The following is a 23,140-nucleotide window of genomic DNA, read 5'->3' on the forward strand; positions in this document are numbered from 1 at the left end:
GCCCAGGCCCACAAGGAGTATCTGCCATAGCCAGTGTTTGACTTGCCCTCTTCCACCATCAAAGCCTGCCTTGTTTCTCTGGGCATCTTTGACACCTACTGAGAGCAGAGTGGGGAGATGACCTTCCTGGCTCTGGGACCCAGAATGATACAAGCACAGAGGCTCTACTGGGGCTTTCCCCAGGTTGTCCCAACTAAACAACCAATATCACCTGAGATGGCAATGAAGTCTCAGGCAAGGTGAACAAGTAGACTCAGATGGACACTGACTACAGAAACCTTCAGATTGTGTATCAGGGAACCAACTGGCCACCTGAGCTTGTTCAGTACCTTCTTCTGGGCCATCAGCTCCAACCCAGGCTGCTACTTTTACTGGAGAAACATTAGGCTCTGGAGACTGAATAAAAATCATGTTAATATAACTCGGAGGTTCATAAAGCCTTAGCAGGTCTTATGCATTCCCTTCCATCATCCACACAATTCAATTCCATAAATGATTATTAAGTGCCTTCTGTGTACCAGGTGTTAAACACTACTGAGAATAAAACATGGGTCTTCTGATCTGAGACTCATTTCTTTTTTCATCTACTGAGTTGATAATTATGTGTCAGACACTGTGAGGAACAGAGAACAGAGAAATGATAATAAGCATAGGATGAGCCCAATGGGTTGGGGGACCTGTAATCACCACATTTACCAAGTTAGGAAATTAAAGCAGGAAGGGAAGGGACTTACCTAGGGTCACATAACCAATTACCATCTAGCCATTAGAAAGCTTTGTGGTTTCTGGACATCCTTTGCTCTCTGACCCTCATTCTCTAGTCTGGAAAATGAGAGGGTGCCCAGGACCATTCCTCCTCAATGTTTCTTGGACTCAGATCCTTCTCTTTATATACAGGGGACCAGGCTGCTGACCAATCTGACTTCTTTGCACAGGGACCCCAAGGAGTGGGCTACCCCTGAAACCTTCAACCCAGAACATTTTCTGGAGAATGGTGAATTTAAGAAAAGAGAGTCCTTTCTGCCTTTCTCAGCAGGTGAGTCATACACATGGGGAAGGCAGCCCTTCGCCAGAGGGCATTAACCTTCCTAGGATTGAAATACTCTGCAAATCTCACCCTTAAGTCTCACAATCTCATGTCAATGAATGAATTAGTATGATTCGCTGGTCAGGATAATGTATCACAAGAAAATGAAACATTTTAAATCTTTAAAGTGTGCGAGAAAGATAGTATCCCTTTGTTGCTCTACATTTCAAGGAAGACACCTACTAACAATCTGGTCTACACCATTCATCCATTGTGGAGGCTGGGTGGTTGCTTGTTGAGTGTAGCATTTGTGGGAGTCTGTCCTTATCTGATGGATGAGATGATCCATCCCTTCCCCAAGACATCACATCCTATTTATTTTTTTCCCTCATAAACTTGGGCTTGTAAAAGGTACACATATGTATGTGCATGTATATGTTTATATATCTGCATGTGTAAACACACACACACACACACAGAACACTTTACAGTTTCCAATATGCTCTCATCCCTTTGGGAGTAACTCCCATCCTTTCCAGCCTGGACCAATGCTCTAGTCTCCAAAGTGGTCCCCTGCTTCCCCTCACTCTCTTTACTAATCAATTCTCAACCCAGATACCAAAATGAATTTCCCACAGTGTGGGTTGAGTCTGACCACATTACCCCCTGGCTTCCTTCTGCTCAGTGAGTACTGATGGCTCCCCATTAGATCTAGAACCAAACATAAACTCTCCCGAGACTGAACACTCTCCATCACCTGGTCTCACCCGGCCTTTCCCCTCCACCACCTTATCCTCCAGGTCTAGGTGCTTTCCTATCCACACCTTGTTCTCTTCTCCTGATTTCATGTCTTCTTCCTGATTTTTTCCTGCCTTGGCAGTCCCTCCCCCTCACTTGCTCCTCTTGGGCTCTCTGGTTCCTTCCAAATCCATGCACCATGCGCAGGAGGCCCTTCTAAGTCCCTTCCTTATTCTGGAAGATCTGTGAGTCTATTACTGCAAACAGGAGAATGATGGGACACATAATCAGGTCACTTAACTTCCCTAAAACTAAACTTCTATAAAATGAGGAGCTCCAGTAGATGCTTCCTGAGGTCCCTTGAGCTCGGAGTCTTTGCTCTTGTGCTCTCCCTGGGTCCAGGGGCTTCCCCTCAGTCCACTTAGATTGGAGTCTCTACCAGATCTTTTCTTCCAAATGAAGAGGAAGGCAGAGGGAGGGGAGCTGACTTGCCTGTTCTCAGAGGAACAAGGACAGCCTCAGGGATGGGCTCTCAGGGGTGCTGAAAAGTGACAGGACTGTTACTTAAGCCATCTTTGCTTTCCATGACACCAAACAGCTGCTGAGACCAGCTCTTGTCATGGCACTGAGGGGGTTGGCACACAGGCTCAGTCTGCTGGTGGCTGCACTGGGACATGCTCCCATCAGAAATAATGAGCTTTGGGAGAGCTGGAGGAGTGGGGAGTCTTCTTCATGCTCTCCTGACAAGTGATCAAGTGTGGAATTAGCTCCTAGATGTCATCCAGCCTGAATACCAAGCTAAAGGGGTCTCTCCACATTCTGCTTCCTTCTTCCACAGCCTCCTCCTTCAGTCAAGTCAATAGTTCAAGTCAAGCTGGCTCTGAGATAGCAGACTCAATGCCTATCTCAGTCTTTTCTCTTTGGCAGGACCTGCCAAACACATTATTCTCACAAGGTAGGCTGGTACCTTCTCTGCTTCTTCCAGACCTAAGCAATGGTTCCAAACACCAAGAGGTGGTGACTTGTCCAGTATCACACAGTTAGTAAGTGTCAGAGGTGGGAACTCTGCTTCGAGATGCATTATTTCAACTGTTCAGAGTTTGATGACTGACTTGGAATTAAGAAGCCTTGGCATCAAATTCCCCCTCTGGCACTTATTAGGTTGTGACTTTGGACAAGTCACTTAAAACCAGTGGTTTCCTGATTGGTCAATGGAGGATGTTGGGCCAGATGACCTTGAAGGTTCTTCTCAGTTCTATCATTTAGGTGATCTGACTTCCTAATGTGGACCCTTAAGATACTACCCTGACATACTGTCTGTGCCATGCTTTGGAGGATTCACTGTTTCCTGATCTCTTTGCCTTTCAGGGAAGAGGGTCTGCTTGGGAGAACAGCTGGCTCAGCCTGAGCTCTTCATTTTCTTCACTTGCCTGCTTCAGAGATTCACATTCCAGGCTCCCCCAGACACCCAGCTGAGTCTGGACTTCCAATTTGGCCTGACCATCTCTCCTGTCCCCTACCAAATCTGTGCCCTTTCTCGAGAGACAGAGCCCAAGATTAACCTGTAGGAAAGCCTGTCGAGGGGGTGGGGAAGGACCTGGAATACTTATAACTCTAAAATTTTTAAAATCACTATTTTGGAAATCAGAAGGAGTATACAACAATGGAGGTTGTAGTAGTAAAATGAGTAGGATAATATGATATCCAAAACAAAAAATTGAGTTGTGTTATAGAGGTTTATACTGAGAAGTGTGAAGGAAGAAATGGAATGTGATAAATTAACTTACCTAAAGAGGTGTGAAAAATCTATTTTAGTGAAGATGAGGATGAGGTTGGTAAAAGGCAGTGTTTAAACCTTGCTATCATCAGAATTGAATCAGAAAGAATAGCAACCATACTCAGTTCTGGATAGAAACATTTCCTTTAGAGAAGAAAGTGAGAAATAAGAAAAGTTATGTGTGAGAGAGGATAAAAGAGAGAGTGACCTGGGAAAGGCAGTGATTGAAAACAAAATAAAAAAAAAATTGTGAGGAGAGACAGAGTAAAAGGAAAGAGCCAGATTAAAAAAAATAAGTTGTATGGGAATACATAGTTGGCATGTGAATGTGAATGCAATGAACCCCTCTGCCCGCAAAAAACAGAAGCAGACAAGAGAATGGATTAAAAATCAGAACCATATTAGTGGGAGACTTGAACCAACCACTATCAAATTTAGATAAATCAAACCAAAAAATAAACAAGGAAGAGGTAAAAGAGGTGAATGAAATTTTAGAAAAATTAGAGTTAATAGACAAATGGAGAAAAATAAATAGGGACAAAAAGGAATACACCTTCTTTTCAGCACCACATGGCACATTCACAAAAATAGATTATACACTAGGTCACAGAAAAATGGCACTCAAATGCAGAAAAGCAGAAAAAATAAATGCAGCCTTTTCAGATCACAAGGCAATAAAAATATTAATCGGTAAGGGTACATGGAGAGCCAAATCAAAAATTAATTGGAAATTAAATAATATGATACTCCAAAATCGGTTACCTAGAGAAGAAATAATAGAAACAATTAATAATTTTGTTGAGGAAAATGACAATGGCGAGACATCCTTTCAAACCTTATGGGATGCAGCCAAGGTAGTACTTAGAGGAAAATTCATATCCCTGAGTGCATATATTAACAAATTAGGGAGGACAGAGATCAAGGAATTTGAAATGCAAATCAAAAAACTTGAGAACAAACAAATTAAAAACCCACAGAATAAAACCAAAATAGAGATCCTAAAAATTAAGGGAGAAATTAAAAAAATCGAAAGTGATAGAACTATTGAGCTAATAAACAAGACTAGAAGCTGGTACTTTGAAAAAACAGACAAAATAGACAAAATACTGGTCAATCTAATTTAAAAAAGGAAAGAAGAAAGGCAAATTAACAGCATCAAGGATGAAAAGGGGGATCTCACCGCCAATGAAGAGGAAATTAAGACAATCATTAAAAACTACTTTGCACAACTATATGGCAATAAATATACCAACCTAGGTGATATGGATGAATATTTACAAAAATATAAATTGCCTAGACTAACAGGAAAAGAAATAGATTTCTTAAATAATCCCATATCAGAAAAAGAAATCCCACAGGCCATCAAAGAACTTCCTAAGAAAAAATACCCAGGGCCTGATGGATTCACCAGTGAATTCTATCAAACATTCAAAGAACAGCTAACTCCAATACTATACAAACTATTTGACATAATAAGCAAAGAGGGAGTTCTACCAAACTCCTTTTATGACACAAACATGGTACTAATTCCAAAGCCAGGCAGGCCAAAAACAGAGAAAGAAAATTATAGACCAATCTCCCTAATGAATATAGATGCAAAAATCTTAAATAGGATACTAGCAAAAAGACTCCAGCAAGTGATCAGAAGGACCATTCACCATGATCAAGTAAGATTTATACCAGGGAGGCAGGGCTGGTTCAATATTAGGAAAACCATCCACATAATTGACCACATCAACAACAAACCAACAAAAATCACATGATTATTTCAATAGATGCAGAAAAAGCCTTTTATAAAATACAACACCCATTCCTATTAAAAACACTGGAAAGCATAGGAATAGAAGGGCCGTTCCTAAAAATAATATAAACAGTATATATATGTAAAACCATCAACTAATATCTGCAATGGGGATAAACTAGATCCATTCCCATTAAGATCAGGAGTAAAACAAGTATGCACATTATCACCTCTATTATTTGATATTGTACAAGAAACACTAGCAGTAGCAATTAGAGAAGAAAAAGAAACTGAAAGCATTAAAATAGGCAAGGAGGAGACCAAATTATCGCTCTTTGCAGATGACATGATGGTCTACTTAAAGAATCCTAGAGATTCAACCAAAAAGCTAATCGAAATAATCAACAACTTAAGCAAAGTTGCAGGATACAAAATAAACCCACATAAGTCATCAGCTTTTCTATAAAATTCCAACACAGCTCAGCAGCAAGAACTAGAAAGAGAAATCTCATTCAAAATCTCCTTAGAAAAAATAAAATACTTGGGAATCTATCTCCTGAGACAAACACAGGAACTATATGAACACAACTACAAAACACTCTCCACACAACTAAAACTAGACTTGAACAATTGGAAAAACATTAACTGCTCATGGGTAGGATGAGCTAATATAATAAAAATGACCATCCTACCCCAACTCATCTATCTATTTAGTGCCATACCCAATGAACTTCCAAAAAATTTTTTTACTGATTTAGAAAAAACCATAACAAAGTTCATTTGGAAGAAGAAAGGATCAAGGATATCCAGGGAAATAATAAAAAAAAAAATACAAAGGACGGGGGCCTTGCAGTCCCAGATCTCAGACTATATTATAAAGCAGCAGTCATCAAAACAATTTGGTACTGGCTAAGAGACAGAAAGGAGGATCAGTGGAATAGACTCGGGATAAGTGACCTCAGCAAGACAGTATATGACAAACCCAAAGATCCCAGCTTTTGGGACATAAATCCACTATTTCATAAAAACTGCTGGAAAAATTGGAGGATCGTGTGGGAAAGATTAGGTTTAGATCAACACCTCACACCCTACACCAAGATAAATTCAAAATGGGTGAATGACTTGAACATAAAGAAGGAAACTATAAGAAAATTAGGCGAACACAGAATAGTACACATGTCAGACCTTTGGGAAGGGAAAGACTTCACAACCAAACAAGACTTAGAAAGGGTTACAAAATGCAAAATAAATAATCTGGAATACATCAAATTAAAAAGGTTTTGTACAAACAAAACCAATGTAACTAAAATCAGAAGGGAAGCAACAAATTGGGAAACAATCTTCATAGAAACCTCTGACAAAGATTTAATTACTCAAACTTACAAAGAACTAAATCAATTGTACAAAAAAATCAATCCATTCTCCAATTGATAAATGGGCAAGGGACATGAACAGGCAGTTCTCAGCCAAAGAAATCAAAACTATTAATAAGCACATGAAAAAGTGCTCTACATCTCTTATAATCAGAGAGATGCAAATCAAAACAACTCTGAGGTATCACCTCACACCTAGCAGATTGGCTAACATGACAGCAGAGGAAAGTAATGAATGCTGGAGGTACAACCTCCCGGCCCGCGAGAGGTTGCAAGGAGAGAAGATAGAAACAGGATAGAAGCTTTAGATCCTGCGAAGGGCGTGAAAGAGCCGACTTTAGAGATGTAAATAATCGAGTCAGTAATCAATTATATTTTTTGGGAGCCACAGCCTGCTCCGACCACTGGTGGTTACTAATTCAGGCTATCCCACCCAATGGTCTCAATTTAACACTGCACTGGTCAGAGGATAATGCTAGCTCAGTAGGAAAGGAGATCAGAAACTAAAGGAGGTAGATAATGCTAGGTATTAGCATTAGAAGAAAGAGAGAGAGGAAGGAAGGCAGGCCTGGCCTAAAGACCAGGCCTCAGGGAGAAAGATGGAGAGGAGAGAGAATGGGGAGAAGTTGCTCCTTTGCAAACCTCGGTGTCCTCCCAGTGGGCGGGCTGGCTGTGTCTCCCAAATTTATTCTCTTTGATATACAAATGAGCTCAATACATATTGATCAGTTACATGATACTTCAATACATATGGATGAGTTACCTGGCGTATTGCCATTGGATAATTGCAACTTATGACCAGGTGAAGGTGGGGTTATTATCCTCGGGCGAGTGAGACAAAGGAAAGCAAGGTTTCGTGCCTAAACTTCAGCCATGCTGGAAATAGAGCTCATTGCCATGCGCAGGATGGCCATGTGCTCACTCACAATCCTTGTCTCTCCATAATACCTATGGGCTGGACTGCTACATCTCCCCCTTTTTGTTTTACACAGAAATGAATAGTGTAATATCAAAATGTAACCCAACACACGTTAAGTATAAACACACTGGTACACAATCACAACGATTCAAAGTGAGAAAACCAAACCAGATTATAAAACTCAAATATAAAAATCAAGTGTGAACTTTCTTTCTATCTCTCTGCTTAACAAAATAACTATATAAGATATAAAAATGTCAAAAAGAGAAATAATTTCCATAACACTGATCCTGGTTTCATGAGGTAGAAGTTCTCTGGCTGACAAGATAGATGCTTCAGTTAACCACGTCACTCTTCACCATTCAGAACCATGAGAAGCTGTCAGATCTCATCATGATTAGCAAACTGACCTCCTCTGGACCTGAAGGATAAATGCTTTCCTTCTCTTGAACTGATTCTGCGTCTTTGGGATCTATTCGTGCTCACTGCCAGATGCCCGCCACCTAAGAAACTGGTTGGTAGGATGATGCCAGGCCATCCAGCGACTGAGGGCGTCAGTGCGCTATGTCTCTGCATTCCCCAACCTCAAACCTCCATTTCATATGGAAAGTGTATAATCGTGGCTGAGGCTGTCTGGTCCATAATGAAAGATTCATTATGATTCCCGTTGCATGCAATCAGACATCACTCTCCAGAATGGTCAACTGAAAATTAACAATTGCTGTCATGTTCTCATGTTTACCGACTGTAAGGTGACTGTAATTCTAGAAATCTTTGCACCTTCATAATTCTGGATCAGAGCATTAACAGTACCTTCTTTGTACTCAAAGTTCTGGCATTAATAGTGTAAAAGAAAAAATAAAGTTTGATTAATCAAAAGTGACTTTAAAAAGTGTCCTCTAAAAATATAAATACTGATCTTAGAGTAAAATACTGATCTCTGTAAGATTCCTCTCCCTTTTCTTTTTGTTTGTGTGTTGGGAAAGATCCCTTTAAAGAAAAACATCCTCTCTGAACAATTCAGGAGGGACAGACATGTGACACAGAAAACATGCCTTCACATTCTCAGTATATAGCAAAGATTGGAATGCAAAATATCATGATACGCTGGTCTTTCACAGATCGGTCGTGTTCAATTCAACATTTTCAGGCACCAATTGCCGAGTGTGATAAGACCGTGCCAATTCTGGCAGTATGCCTTGAATGTAGGCTCTGTTTTTGCAGCTTCTGCTGCAAAGTATAATCAAACCAATAGCCAATAATATGAACAAAATGATAGTACCAATGCTGGTTAAGTTAGCTCTACCAAACCAATTTTGGGGATCCAGGGAAGATAAAGTTGCTTCCCAATTTGCAGCTATGTTTGCAGCTTCATTCTCATATACAATTTGGTCTAATCTGTTGATCTGCTGTTGCAACTTAATAATGTCCAAGGTGCTGTTATGACTTCCCCAAGTACCCTTGATGTGCTGAACGACCAGTTGCCATTCATATGACACATTATCATATGGCAACGGAGTACTACAATAACCCGTTTGATTGTAATGACAGGGATAAGTAATTCTTGTGTGTAAAGCTTCAACCTCTTTACCTAACCAAAACACAGCATCTTTTAGACTGTCCAGCTCATCTCTAAAAGCTAAGTCAATACTCTGCTGAGTGTGCCATCATTTGGAAGAGTTAGACACCACTTCCTGTATGAACTCATGATTCTGGATAGAGGAAGTTAATGCCAATGTTGCCGTGGTTAGTGATTTGATCATGGCAATTACTGAGACTACGGCTCCTACAACTGCCAAGACCATTCTCTTGGACCTGTGTATAACCATGTTAAATGCCTTTTGAACAATGTGTACAGTAGGCGTAGATGCCCACGTCTCTGTCAAGTTGACAGGTACCCACATTAAAGGCGGATGATACATAATGGCAACATATGAATCTTGGTGTTTAGGACTAAGGCATTGATGTAGGCGGCATCTTGTGCAGTTGATCTCATATAGACCTCGCTCATTCTTAGAAATTCGAAGGCTGTTACCCACTAGCATTACATAAGGAGCAAAAACACACGCAGTGACATGAACGTGACTGTCATACTCAAAATCAGGTCCTGAGTTTTTCACCTTGACCTTAAAGGTGTATATTGGCTGCGTGGCAGCCGCTATCTTCCACTGAGTGTTCTGTATGGGACCTGCTTCAATAGCAAGTCTAGAACCAGCCATGTCCACTTCTAGTAAGTCCTCCATTTTCTGAAAATCCTGACATGGCAGGTGCCATTTCTCATAGTCAGTGTATTTGTCTACCCGTATCAGTTGTTCAGAGCGACCACAACGTAACCTGTGTGCCCAATTGTAAACATTAAAATCTGTGGTCGCTGGCATCTTAACCTTTCTGGGAACTCGGACAGAACACTCTGTCCATGGTATGTCCTTTTGTACCGTACCTATCTGATTTCGACATAGGTACTTGTTAGCAGGGTGTTTAGATTTAAACGCATTACGTGGAGACTCATCCCCCATTCCTATCACACTCATGCCAACCCCTACATAACTGTTGTCAGTGGCATTTTTGACAATCCACGCTTGATGTCTGCGTGGTACACAGAAAGAATGACCAATAAACAAATTTCTAAAGGATATACAGAATGGAGGATACACAGTAGATCCTGAATAATTGTACAGAGCCCCTTCAGATTCCAGAGGAACACGTTTGGCTAGAATAGGGTGTGGTAGCCAGTCTGTGTTGTTAACATCTACCAGAGGGGGCTTGTCCATCCAAGTTAACATTCTCAAAATAGGAGGCTTGGGCACGATTGACCAGTAGACGTCAGCATGACAGATGTTCAGCAAAGTCAAAATAGTGAATGTCATCAGAGTAAATGTAATGTCAGTGTTCAGAGTGCGTGCATTCACCAGTGTTGCCTTCGATCCCAGTGCCCTGCGCTTGACCATCAGGTAGCTGACTGGAGACAGCAGCGATGCTCGTCTGCTTCTCGTCCTGGTCTCAGGCAGCCGGTGCGGTGCTAGACTGGTGAGCCTGCTGCTCTGCTCCCCGTGCATCTGGAAGCGGTCCCTTCCACGGTTTGAGGTGCTTACTGGGAGTCCAGATCTCTCCATTATCTGTGGAAACACAAGCATATCCTCGACCCATTGTTATTAGTCTGTTCGGACCTCTGTAATCTTTGTCTCCTGGCAATCTCCAAAAAACCCAGGGCTGCTGCACCGTGTCCATTGTATCATGACACTCAAAATGCGTCTGCATAGGTGTAGCATTCAGCCTTTCTGGGATGGAGAAATGATTGAGAATTAAAAGTACCATCCTTAACAATTTGTTAGGAATAATAGGTTTGGGTTTGGAGATATCACCCTCATAGATTGTCAGGTACTCTCCTTTTTGTTTTTGTATCTGGTTCTTGAGAATCCTGTTAGCTCTCTCCACTATTGCTTGACCCGTGGGTTACCTGGAATGCCAGTTTTATGGATTATATTCCACAATTTGCAAAATTCTGCAAATCTTTTGCTGGTATATGCAGTACCATTGTCAGTTTTTATCTGATTTGGAATGCCCAAATGAGCAAATGCTTCCAGCAAGTGTGCAATGACATGAGAAACTTTCTCTCCCATTTGTGCCGTGGCCCATATGACCCTTGAGTATGTGTCAATTGCCACATGCACATACTTCCACCTTCCAAAAGGAGCATATTGAGTCACATCCATCTGCCAAAGCTGGTTCGCTTTGAGTCCTCGGGGATTAGCTCCTGGGGGAAGAGGTGTAGAGGAGAACTGGGCACACAAGCTGCATGGCTGGATTATCTCCTGTGCCCGTCTTTTAGTCATGTCAAATTGGCATTTGAGAGATTTCGCATTTTGGTGCAATAAAGAATGTGATCTAACTGCATCTTGAAAAGCAGATGTCACTAAGGTATCCACCTTAGCGTTTCCCTCCGAGAGAGGACCAGGGAGGTTAGTATGTGAACGAATATGTGTTATAAAAAATTTGTTCTGCCTTTGCCATATCACCATCTGGGTGGTACTGAACAAGAGATATAACTCTTCATCAGGTACAGGTTTAATCTTTGCTGTTTCCAGCGAATTAACCAAATTAACCACATATAAGGAATCACAGATTATATTACAAGCTTGTACTACATCCCTTAGTACACTGCGAACTTCAGCTAATTCAGCCTTTTGTGGAGAGCCATAAGTAGTGTCTAATAACATTGTGCTATCCTGGACTACAGCTCCTGCTCGCCCATGCTTCGGTGCATCTGTCAAAACATTCACAGCATCTACAAGAGGATGCATGTATGTCATTCTTGGAAAAATAATAGGAGTCAATTTTACAAACTGCAGCATCTTATTAGCAGGAATGTGATTATCAATCTGTCCTGTATAGTCTGCAAAAGCAACTTGCCATGGCAAAGACTGTGCAAATAAATTCTGAACTTGCTCTCTTGTTATGGGAACATGAATCGTACTAGGATCTATGCCAGTTAACTGTCTTGCCCTTTTTCTGATCTGAGTTCTCAGTAAAATGATAAGTTCTAGATAGCTAGTGAGGGATTTAGTTTGCTGATTGGCTAAGTGAATCCATTCCATGATGTGCTGACCCTGATGCAAAGCACCTGTGGGAGTGTACCTCGTCTATAGAACAGATGCTATTAAGGGTAATGATGGATCAATTCTATACAATCTGGCTTTTGACACCGCTTCTTCCACTACCTTTAACTCCTCCTCCACTTTGGGAGAAAGTGTTCTAGGGGAAGACAAAGCAGCGTCTCCCTTCAAAGTGGCATAGAGGTTTTCTAACTGTCCTGTAGAGATTTTGAGGAAAGGTCTGAGCCCATTAATATCACCTAACAATTTCTGGAAATCGTTCAACGTATTCAGGGAATCTCTACGAATCTCCATTTTCTGTGGTCAGATCTCTTGATCATACACTAGCGTTCCTAGGTACTTGTAAGGGGGCGTGGTTTGAATCTTTTCCTTAGAGATCACCAGATTTGCAGCCCTTAAAGCTTTGGTGGCGTCTGCGAGCAATATCTCCACCTCGCCACTAGATGGCGCCGCTAACAGAATGTCATCCACATATTGGATTATGTGATATTTCGCGTGTTTACGCCTAACCTTTTCTAGGGCATAAGCTACATATTTCTGGCATAAACAGCTGCTTACACACAAGCCCTGGGGCAAACAGAGCCATTCGAATCTTTTGAAAGGAGTATTTTAATTGATGGAGGGTACAGAGAATGCGCATCTGTGACAGTCTTGGGGGGACAGGCGGATATTGAAAAAACAATCCTTCAAATCTATAACTATCAGCTTCCAGTTTATGGGAATCGGACCCGGGGAAGGTAATCCCGGTTGCCTTGTCCCCATGTCCACTAGCTGCTCATTGATCTTCCTAAGATCATGGACTGGCCTCCACTTCCCTGCCTTCTTTGGCACCAGAAAAATCGGGGTGTTCCAGGGACTGTTTGATTCTCGTATGTGACCTAAGCTTAATTGTTCCTGTATGATGGCCTCTAAATGGACTAATTTCTCCTTAGATATCGGCCATTGGTTAATCCAAATGGGTTTGGAATTTAACCATGTGATAGGGTCAGCGAATAGCAGGGCGACGCGTGCTGCACCCACAAATTCTGAGTGCATTTTGTCCGATGTGGTCAATGTTATGTTCATCGCGGACATGACCTCCCTGCCCCAAAGAGATTGGGCAATATCTAGCACATAAGGTGTAAATATACCTCTAGGTCCTTCACTTTCAGACCACGATAAAGTAGTAGCTGATTGGAGAATGTGCTCAGGCGTACCTATGCCCATTAACTTCTGGTGAGGTTCAATGACTTCCCATGATTCCGGCCAATCTGCAGCAGAGATCACCGAGATGTCTGCTCCAGAGTCCAGGATGCCTGAGATAACCCTGTCTTCTACACACAAAGACATTCCCATCCTATCCTGAGTCACTTTTTGAGACCAAAACAATAGAGAGCTGTGGGGTCAGAGCTGCTTTTTTGAAGCTTGCTCTTTAGAGAGAAATCAGCCTCAGGGAATATGGTCAGGTAAGCTAGATTAGTGTCCTTTGAAATGCGAAATGCTGGCTCTGCAGCAGCCAGGACTTGGAGCCCGTTGGTCTCCTTGTCCCGAAACAATGTGGGAAAGATTTCTAAACCTAAATGAGGTCAGGGTTGCCTAGTATTAACCCTTTAGCACCTTGAGGTACTGGAAAAGGAAAGCTAGCTGGAATCCAAGTAGGCTCTGAGTTCTCCTTTAATACTAGGCTTTCGGCTGCCATTGTAGGGAATCGAAAAGAACACCTCAGGGTTGTGCCCTGATTTACTCCTGGGCTCAAGGCTGGCCCGAAGTCTAGTTTAACTGGGTGTTAGGCCCTGTGTTGGGAAGACGTCGCCTATTGCCAGCTCTGCACTCGGAAGCCCAATGCCTGCCCTTTCCACATTTGGGGCAGATATCCGGGGCCTTTCCTGTTCTTTTATTTGGACATGCTCTGCGATAGTGGCCTCTCCTGCCGCACGCATGGCATTGCCCTTTAGGCATTCTCGGCTGCTTCGTGTCTCCCCCATGCCTATGTCTTGACACGCTCTTAAAAAACCTGTCAGGGTAGCTTTAATGGGAGCTAAGACTCTTCTGGCCTGCTCATTAGCATTTAACAAAGCAAGGTCCCTAATGAGAACCTTAGCTGCATCTTCGTGAGGGATATGTCTGCGGACTTCTGTCCTGAGCCTATCCACAAAGTCAGCAAAAGATTCGTTCTGCTTCTGGATGATCTCTGTGTACAGGCTCTCTGAATCCTTCCCGGGTAGGGCTCTCCATGCCTTAGTGGCAGCGCTGGCTATCTGGCTAAAAACCTGCTCTGTCGCTGTCATTTGCCTGGCAATTGGTTCAAATTCTCCTGGCCCCACCAATTGTTCAAAGGGCACGTTGATTCCTATCTGCCTGTTCTCGGGGGCCTGTAGGGAACATAGGTCATGGAATTTCAGTTTCCAGGTCCAATAGTCACCTCCGCTGAGGGCGGCCTCGGCTGCCAGGTGCCAGTCACCCGGGGTGAGTGTCTGCTGGGTCAGATTGCTGAGGAGCGCTAATGTGAATGGAGCGATTGCCCCGTCTCTCAATGCGCTGCTTCTGAGCATTTTCAAGACCTTACAGTCTGTGGGCTTATGCTGAGCAATGTGTCTGTTGGCCTCCTCAGGGGCCTCTATATACCTGACTGGGAAAGCATAAATGTCCTCCTGGCCTTTTTGAGTAGGCGAGATTGGCTCATTCCTGAGTGAATCAGGTTTAGAAACCTCAGGCGAGCACGGTGGGGGCGGGGTGGCCACGAGAGAGGCTCGTGAAGCCAATCTGTAGTCTGGGGGAGGAGGGGAATGGGGAGGAGCCTGAGTGTCTAAAGAGGGATATAGCTTTGGAGTTGCAAATGATTCTTTTGTTTCACTCCCCTTAGAAGTATAGCCTGGGGCCTCCGGAGGATCCCTAGACCACCCTGAACACTCTCCTTCCCCTCCCCCATCAGTTGCCTCAGGAGCAGTGGGTTTGAGATCCTGCTTTTTTAATTCCTGAGTCTGTGGAGTTTCCTTCTCCCCTGCATTAGAGATTTGAATAGCCAGATCCTCTAGAATAGTTCTGATAATTGACCAGGTGTCAAATACCGTTTTCCTGACTCTGTTACCTTCCTTTTGATAGTCTTTCAAGCTTGACCGATTCAGTCCCATTGCGCCACCTCTAGCGTCCCCATAGATGGAAATCCTGGGAAAGCCTTTTGAATTACCTTTAGCAAGGCTTTGATCTGAGCTTTGGAGACCTTCCAACCTCCCTGTTCAATTAACGACATGAGGAGTCGTATGTAACCTTCTTGGGAGGAAATGGTCAAGCCCATCTCTGAGAACGACTCACTTTCTGTTGGCCAGACCTGAAGGGATCATCCTCTCACTCTGTTCCGCCTAGCCTGAGAAATCCTTCGCGTCTTGGGGCTAGCCCTCCCAACTGCTGTGAGAAACAAGGATAGAATGCCACAAGAAAGTACCAGGTTCGAGACTTGGCACATTGGGCGTCAGATACAACCTCCCGGCCCAGGAGAGGTTGCAAGGAGAGAAGATAGAAACAGGATAGAAGTTTTAGATCCCGCAAAGGGCGTGAACGAGCCGACTTTAGAGTTGTAAATAATCGAGTCAGCAATCAATTATATTTTTTGTGAGCCACAGCCTGCTCCGACCACTGGTGGTTACTAATTCAGGCTATACCACCCAATGGTCTCAATTTAACACTGCACTGGTCAGTAGGAAAGGAGATCAGAAACTAAAGGAGGGAGATAATGCTAGGTATTAGCATTAGAAGAAAGAGAGAGAGGAAGGAAGGAAGGCCTGGCCTAAAGATTAGGCCTCAGGGAGAAAGATAGAGAGGAGAGAGAAAGGGGAGAAGTTGCTCCTTTGCAAACCTGTCGGTGTCCTCCCAGTGGGCGGGCTGGCTGTGTCTCCCAAATTTATTCTCTTTGATATACAAATGAGCTCAATACATATTGATCAGTTACATGATACCTCAATACATATGGATGAGTTACCTGGCGTATTGCCATTGGATAATTGCAACTTATGACAAGGTGAAGGTGGGGTTATTATCCTCCGGTGAGTGAGACAAAGGAAAGCAAGGTTTCGCGCCTAAACTTCAGCCATGCTGGCAATAGAGCTCATTGCCATGCGCAGGATGGCCATGTGCTCACTCACAATCCTTGTCTCTCCATAATACCTATGGGCTGGACTGCTACAGGAGGGGATGTGGCAAAGTAGGGACACTAATTCATTCCTGGTGGAATTGTGAATTGATCCTACCATTCTGGAGGGCAATTTGGAACTATGCCCAAAGAATGATAAAAGACTGTCTGCCCTTTGATCCAGCTATAGCACTGCTGGGTTTGTACCCCAAAGAGATAATAAGGAAAAAGACTTGTACAAGAATATTCATAGCTGCACTCTTTGTGGTGGCCAAAAATTGGAAAATGAGGGGATGCCCTTCAATTGGGGAATGGATGAACAAATTATGGTATCTGTTGTTGATGGAATACTACTGTGCTAAAAGGAATAATAAAGTGGAGGAATTCCATGGAGTCGGGAACAACCTCCAGGAAGTGATTCAGAGTGAAAGGAGCAGAACCAGGAAATCATTAAACACAAAGAATGATACACTGTGGTACAGTAGAAGGTAATGGACTTCTCCCTTAGTGTCAATGCAATGTCCCTGAACAATCTGCAGGGATCTAAAAAATACTATCCACAAGCAGAGGATAAACTGTGGGAGTAAAAACAACGAGGAAAAGCAACTGCCTGACTACAGGGGTGGAGGTGATAGGACTGAGGAGAGACTCTAAATGAACACTCTAATGCAAATACCAACAACATGGAAATGGGTCAGAAACAGGAACACACGTGATAACCAGTGGAATCGTGCATCGGCTATGGGAGAGGGAAAGGTGGTGGGAGGGGGGGTGGGGAGGAAAAGAAAATGATCTTTGTTTCCAGTGAATAATGTTTGGAAATGACCAAATAAAATAATGTTAAAAAAAAGAAGTAGTGGAAGAAAGTGCTAATTGGTATTACTTAAACTTTACTCTCAATGAAATCAACTCTGAGAGGAATGAGCATCTAGATCCATTGGGATCTTAAATTCTATCTTATCCAACAGGGTAAGGGAGTAGGGAAAATTAAGGGAGGGAAAGCAGGAGGGAGTATAAAAAGAGAGGGAAGGAGAGGGGGAAGGGAAATTAACAGACCCTAAAGAAAAAAACAAACAAGAAGGGAACAAAAAGGGAGGGACTAGAAAAGGAAGCATATCAAGGGAGGGGACTAGAGGGATTAATTTAAAGTAAATCACTAGTTTAAAAGGTTATAGCAAAAGAAGAAAGTTCAGAATTAGGGGAGGATATCAAAAGGCCAGGGAATTCACAAATGACAATCATAACTTTGAACATGAATGGAATGAACCCACACATAAAATGCAGACAAATAGCAGAGTGGAGTAGGATCCAAAACCTGACCATATGTTGTCTTCAAGAAACACACATGAAGTGGGTAGATACTCACAAGGTCAGAATTAAAGGTTCGAGTAAGGCCTATTGGGCTTCAATTGATAGAAAGAAGGCAGGAGTTGCAATCATGATATATGACAAAGCGAAAGCAAAAATCAACCTGATTAAAAGGGATAGGGAAGGTAAATACATCCTGATAAAAGGGATTATAGACAATGAGGAAATATCACTAATCAACATGTATGCACCAAATGGAATAGCACCAAAATTCTAATGGAGAAACTAAGAGAATTGAAGGAGGTAAAACAATATTAGTGGGAGACCTGAACCAACCACTATCAAATTTAGATAAATCAAATCAAAAAATAAATAAGAAAGAGGTGAATGAATTCTTAGAAAAATTAGAGAAAAATAAATAGGGATACATCTTCTTTTCAGCAGCACATGGCACTTCCACAAAGATTGACCATACATTATGTCATAAAAACATGGCATACAAATGCAGAAAAGCAAAAATAATAAATGCAACATTTTCAGATCATAAGTCAAGAAAAATAATGATCAGTAAGGGTACATGGAGAGCCAAATCAAAAATTAATTGGGAATTAAATAATATTATACTCCAAAATTGGTTAGAGAACAAATCATAGATACAATTAATAATTTCATTGAAGAAAATGACAATGTGAGACATCCTTTTAAACCTTATGGGATGCAGCCCAAGCAGGAATTGATGCAGAGTGGGAAGAGCAGAACCAGAAAAACACTGTATACTGTAAACCGGAGACTGATACACTGTGGTACAATAAAATGTAATGGACTTCTCCATTAGTGACAATGCAAAGACCCTGAACAACTCGGAGGAACCTATGAGAAAAACCACTATCCACCACAAGAGGAAACACTGTGGGACTAAAAACCCTGAAAAAAAACCAACTGCTTGAATACATGGGTCGAATGGATTTGGTTGGGAATGTAGACTCAAAATGAACATCCTAGTGTAAACAGCAACATGGAAATGGGTTCTGATCAAGAACACATGTAATACCCAATGGAATTGCGTGTTGGCTGGGAGAAAAATGGGTGGAGGGGAAAGAGGGAAATAATGTGACTATTGTAACCAAGGAATAATGTTCTAAATTGACTAAATAAACTTATTCAAATGGAAAAAAAAGAGAAAAAACTGAGTATGTTCTATTAGGGGGTGGGATGGTCATTTAATTAAACAGAAGATTTTGAAGCATTCCTGATAAAAGGACTACAGGTAAATAAATCTCATTATTGAAGAGAAGCATAGAAAGATACACAAGAAATTGAAAAACTTAGGGGATTCAAATAAGTGAATTTTTAAAAAAATTCTCTATGGGATATAATACTCATAACTCCTAACTTTTTTAAAATCACTATTTGGGCAATCAGAAGGAGTATACAACAATGGAGGATGTAGGAGTAAAATCACTAGGATAATATGATATCTAAAACAAAAATTTGAGAAGTAATATAGAGTATTATACTGAGAGAAGTGGGAAGGAAGAGGTAGAATGGGATAAATTATCTTACCTAAGGAGGTGTGAAAAATCTATTTTAGTGGAGAGGAGGATTAGGTTGGTGAAAGGCAGTGTTTAAACCTTGCTATCATCAGATTTGAATTAGAGAGAATAGCAACCATATTCAGTTCTGGATAGAAACATATCCTTTAGAGAAGTAAGGAAGGAATAAGAAAAGTTATGTGTGGGAGAGGATAGAAGGGAGGGTGAAGTGGGAAAGGCAGTGCTTAAAAGAAAAAAAATATGTGAGGAGAGACAGAGTAAAGGGAGAGAGCAGGATAAAAAGGGAAAATAAGATGGAGGAAAATACACAGTTGGTATTCAAAACTGTGGATGTGAATGCAATGAACTCACCCACCCCCCCCAAAAAAAAAAAACTAAAGAAGCAGGCAAGAGAGTAGATTAAAATCAGAATCCTATGAAATATTGTTTACAATAAACACATGTGAAGGAAGATGACAAAAGCACAGTAAAGATAAGGGGCTGGAGCAGAATTTGTTGTGCTTCAGCTAAAGAAATATGTAGTAAAGGACCAAAAGTCAACTCAATAGAATGAGAACCAGGCCCAGAAATGGGAGTTCCTGAGTCCAAATCTGGCCTCTGACACTTACTAGCTGTGTGACCCTAGGCAAGTCACTTAACCCCTCTTAACTGATCTTACCATTCTTCTGCCTCAAAATCAGTATCCAGTATTGATTCTAAAATAGAAGATAAGGGTTTTAAAAAAGGGGGGGAAATGGCAATATATAGTAGTAGTAATAATGATCTCAGAAAAAGATCAAATTAAAAGAGATAAAGAAGGAAATTACATCTTGATAAAAACTACTGTAGGCAATGACATAATGAGAAAACTAAACATCTATGTTCCAAAAGGAATAGTTTTCAAAAAATTAAAGAATAAATTAAACAAAATATAGGACAAAATAGGAAATAAAACTATACTAGTAGGAACCCTCAAAGTTCCACTCTCCTAAATAAATACATTTAACTAAAATCAGAAATAATTTAATAAGGTGAAAAGTGTTTTTTAACAATTTATATTTAACAGAAGTCTTGAGAAAACTGAATGCGAATCAAAAGGAATGTACATTCATCTTAACACTATGTGGCATGTAGACAAAAACTGACCATATGTTAGGGCATAAAACCTTTCCACAAAATGTAGAAAATCAGAAATAATTAATGTATCCTTTTCAGATCATAATACAATAAAAATTAAAACTGAGAGAGGCCATTAATGCCAAAGTGAAAATTAATCAATAGCTAAATATTCTAATATTATTAAAGGGGTGGGTCAAAAAACAAATGATAGTGATGAGTAAATAATTTCATTAAAGTGAAAGACAACAATGAGTCATTATAAAAAAATGGTGAATTTAAACCACGGTAATACTTGGGGACAATTTCATATCTCTAAAGCCTTACATCAACGAAATAGAGAAAAATCAGATAAATCAATTGGATTTACAGCTAAAAAAATTAGGAAAAGCACAAATTATCTGCAAATAAAAACTAAATGTGAAATACTGAAAGTCAAGAGAGAAACTAATAAAACTAAAGGTAAGAAAATGTTTGAACTAATAAAGAAGGTGAGGAATTTGATTTATTTTTTGTAAATGAAGAAAATAGGGCATTTGTTGATTTCATTTAAAAAAGGAAAGCCAAATAAAGTTATTGGTATCAAAAATGAAATGTGTGAATTCACTGTCTATGAAGAGAAAGTTAAATCAATAACTAGGACTTATTTTGCCCAATTATATTCCAATATATCTGCCAGTCTAAGTGAAATGAATGAATATTTGCACAAATAGCAAATGCCCCGATTAATCAAAGCAGAAATAGAAGACTTAAATAATCTCATCTTAGAAAAATAAATTAAACAAACCATCAATGAACTGACTTAGAAAAAAATTCCCAGCACCAAAAAGGTTTCTACCAAACATGTAAAGAACAACTAATTCTAATACTAAATAAAGTATTAAGAAAAATAGGCAAAGAATGGGTCCTACCAAATTGACTTTATGAAACAAAAAGGATGCTGATACCTAAGCCAGGAAAACCAAAAAGAGATAAAAGAATATTACAAACCAATTTACATAAAGAATATTGATCTAAAAATTTTCAATAAAATGCTAGAAAGGAGACTACAGCAATATATCACAAAGATCCTTCAATATGAGCAGGTAGGATTTATACTAAGGATACATTGTTCGACCAATATTAGAGAAAATATCAGCATATTTGATCATGTCAGTAAAACAACTAATTGAAATCAAATGATTATTTTAATAGATGTAGAAAAAGCTTTTGTCAAAACATATCACCCAATATGATTTCGGATTTTAGTTTTAAAACAACACTCATACAAATATGAAAAATATAGAAAAAGGATTTGAACAATGATATATGTAAAACCCAATGGAATTTCTTGTCAAGTCTGGGGGAGGAATAGAGAAGAAGGGAGGGAGAGAACAGGAATTATGTATCCATGGAAAAATATTATTAGTTAGTTAATTTAATTTTTTTTAAAAAACCAGCAGCAAATAGTATCTGCATTGAAGATAAACAAGAAGCTTTTCCAATAAGATCAGTGATGAAACAACAATACTCATTGTTTAAAATTGTTCTATAAATGCTAGCTTTAGCAATAAGAAGAAAAAAAATTGAAAGAATTAAAATAGGCAATGAGGAAATCAAGCTATCACTCTTCAGACAGATATGATTTTGTACTTAGAGAATCCTAGAGAATCAGATAAATTATTGGAAAAATTATTACATTTAGCAGAATTTTGGGATACAAAATAAACCCAGAAATCATAAAAATTTTATAGAATACCAACAAAGTCTAGTAACAAAAACAGAAAGAGAAATTTCATTTAAATTCCTTCTAAACAATATAACACAACTTAGAGGCTACTTGCCAAGACACATGGAAATTATAGGAACATAATTGCAAAACACTTTGTACACAAGTGAATTTAGAGTCAAAAAACTGGAAAATGATAAATGCTCAATTTTTTTAACCTTTTGATGGTATTGATCTTCATTTCTTCCAGATTAATTTTATCATTTTTTCTAGGTCGCTAAAATAATTCTTCCTAGTTTCTATGATATTAAACAAATCAAACCTAAAATTACACTCATAGGAATATAATAAAGCTCACACTTCCTGGAGCTCTCACTGGCAGTCTCAAAAAAAAAAAAAAACCCTCTTTTAGCAAATCCAAGGAACAAACACAGCTCCAGGGTTGTCTCTCACTTGAACTCTTGTTTCTGTTGGCCTCACTGCTGCTGCTCCTGCTGCTGATGTAGAACTATCTTGGCTGGGCTAGCCTTGGTGCTGGAGCTGGAGGAGGATGCAGCTCCCTCTAGGAAACATACTCCCTTCACTGCAGACCCTCCTCCTCTTCTCTGCCATTCTCCTGATCCTGACCAGTTATATGCAGAGGAGGAGGAGGCAGCACCCCAACTACCCCCCCCCGGGGGCCTCTTCAACTGCCCATATTTGGCAACGTCTTCCAGATAGACTCCAAAAATCCCCATATCAGCATCCAGGAGGTAAGGAGTGTGAGGGGAGGGCAAGAATCCACCAGCTGTGAGGTGGCAGAGGAACTGGGGGGCCACAAGCCGGCATGTGATCATCCCTGCTCAGGCTTTACCAGGAAGCAGCCTCTAAAGATAGGAAAACAATCTGGTTTAGAGCCTTGGGGGCCTGGGTTCCCCTCCTTCTGACATTTACCTCCTTTGGGACTTTGAGAAACTCAGATGCTCATAATTTCTGGGACGAGTCATTGTGGAGTAATTTTTTCTGTATGGCTCGGATCAGATGGCCATTGAGATCCCTTCTGAACTGTCATCCTGATCAAATGAGATGAAATATAAAACGTGCTTTGTAACTAGAGCAAAAAAGGAATGAGGGTATTTTCATCATCATCACTATGCAAAGTCACTGAACCTCTGCTTTTCTAAGTTTCCTCTTTTGTTCAGAA

At 40.6% G+C, this 23,140-nt stretch overlaps 1 protein-coding gene and 1 pseudogene across 6 annotated transcripts in view; one reads left to right on the plus strand and one right to left on the minus strand.

Annotated features, from left to right (window-relative positions):
* Positions 1-7,021: 7,021 nt before the first annotated feature.
* LOC103105830 (endogenous retrovirus group K member 6 Env polyprotein-like) overlaps positions 7,022-23,140 on the minus strand; it is a 68,060-nt gene continuing 51,941 nt past the window's right edge. For 5 of the 6 annotated variants that reach the window (XM_056815047.1, XM_056815044.1, XM_056815046.1 and 2 more), the window contains one exon: positions 7,022-10,691. In XM_056815047.1, coding sequence (XP_056671025.1) covers positions 9,243-10,691 — 1,449 coding nt within the window. In that variant the 3' untranslated portion in view covers positions 7,022-9,242. Of the gene's footprint in view, positions 23,010-23,140 lie in introns of all 6 variants that reach the window. The other variant, XM_056815048.1, reaches the window with a different exon arrangement.
* Positions 22,493-23,140, plus strand: part of LOC103092020 (cytochrome P450 2J4-like) — a 46,083-nt pseudogene continuing 45,435 nt past the window's right edge.

Source organism: Monodelphis domestica, chromosome 2 (assembly GCF_027887165.1).
Source record: "Monodelphis domestica isolate mMonDom1 chromosome 2, mMonDom1.pri, whole genome shotgun sequence".
Classification (NCBI taxonomy): Eukaryota; Metazoa; Chordata; class Mammalia; order Didelphimorphia; family Didelphidae; genus Monodelphis; species Monodelphis domestica.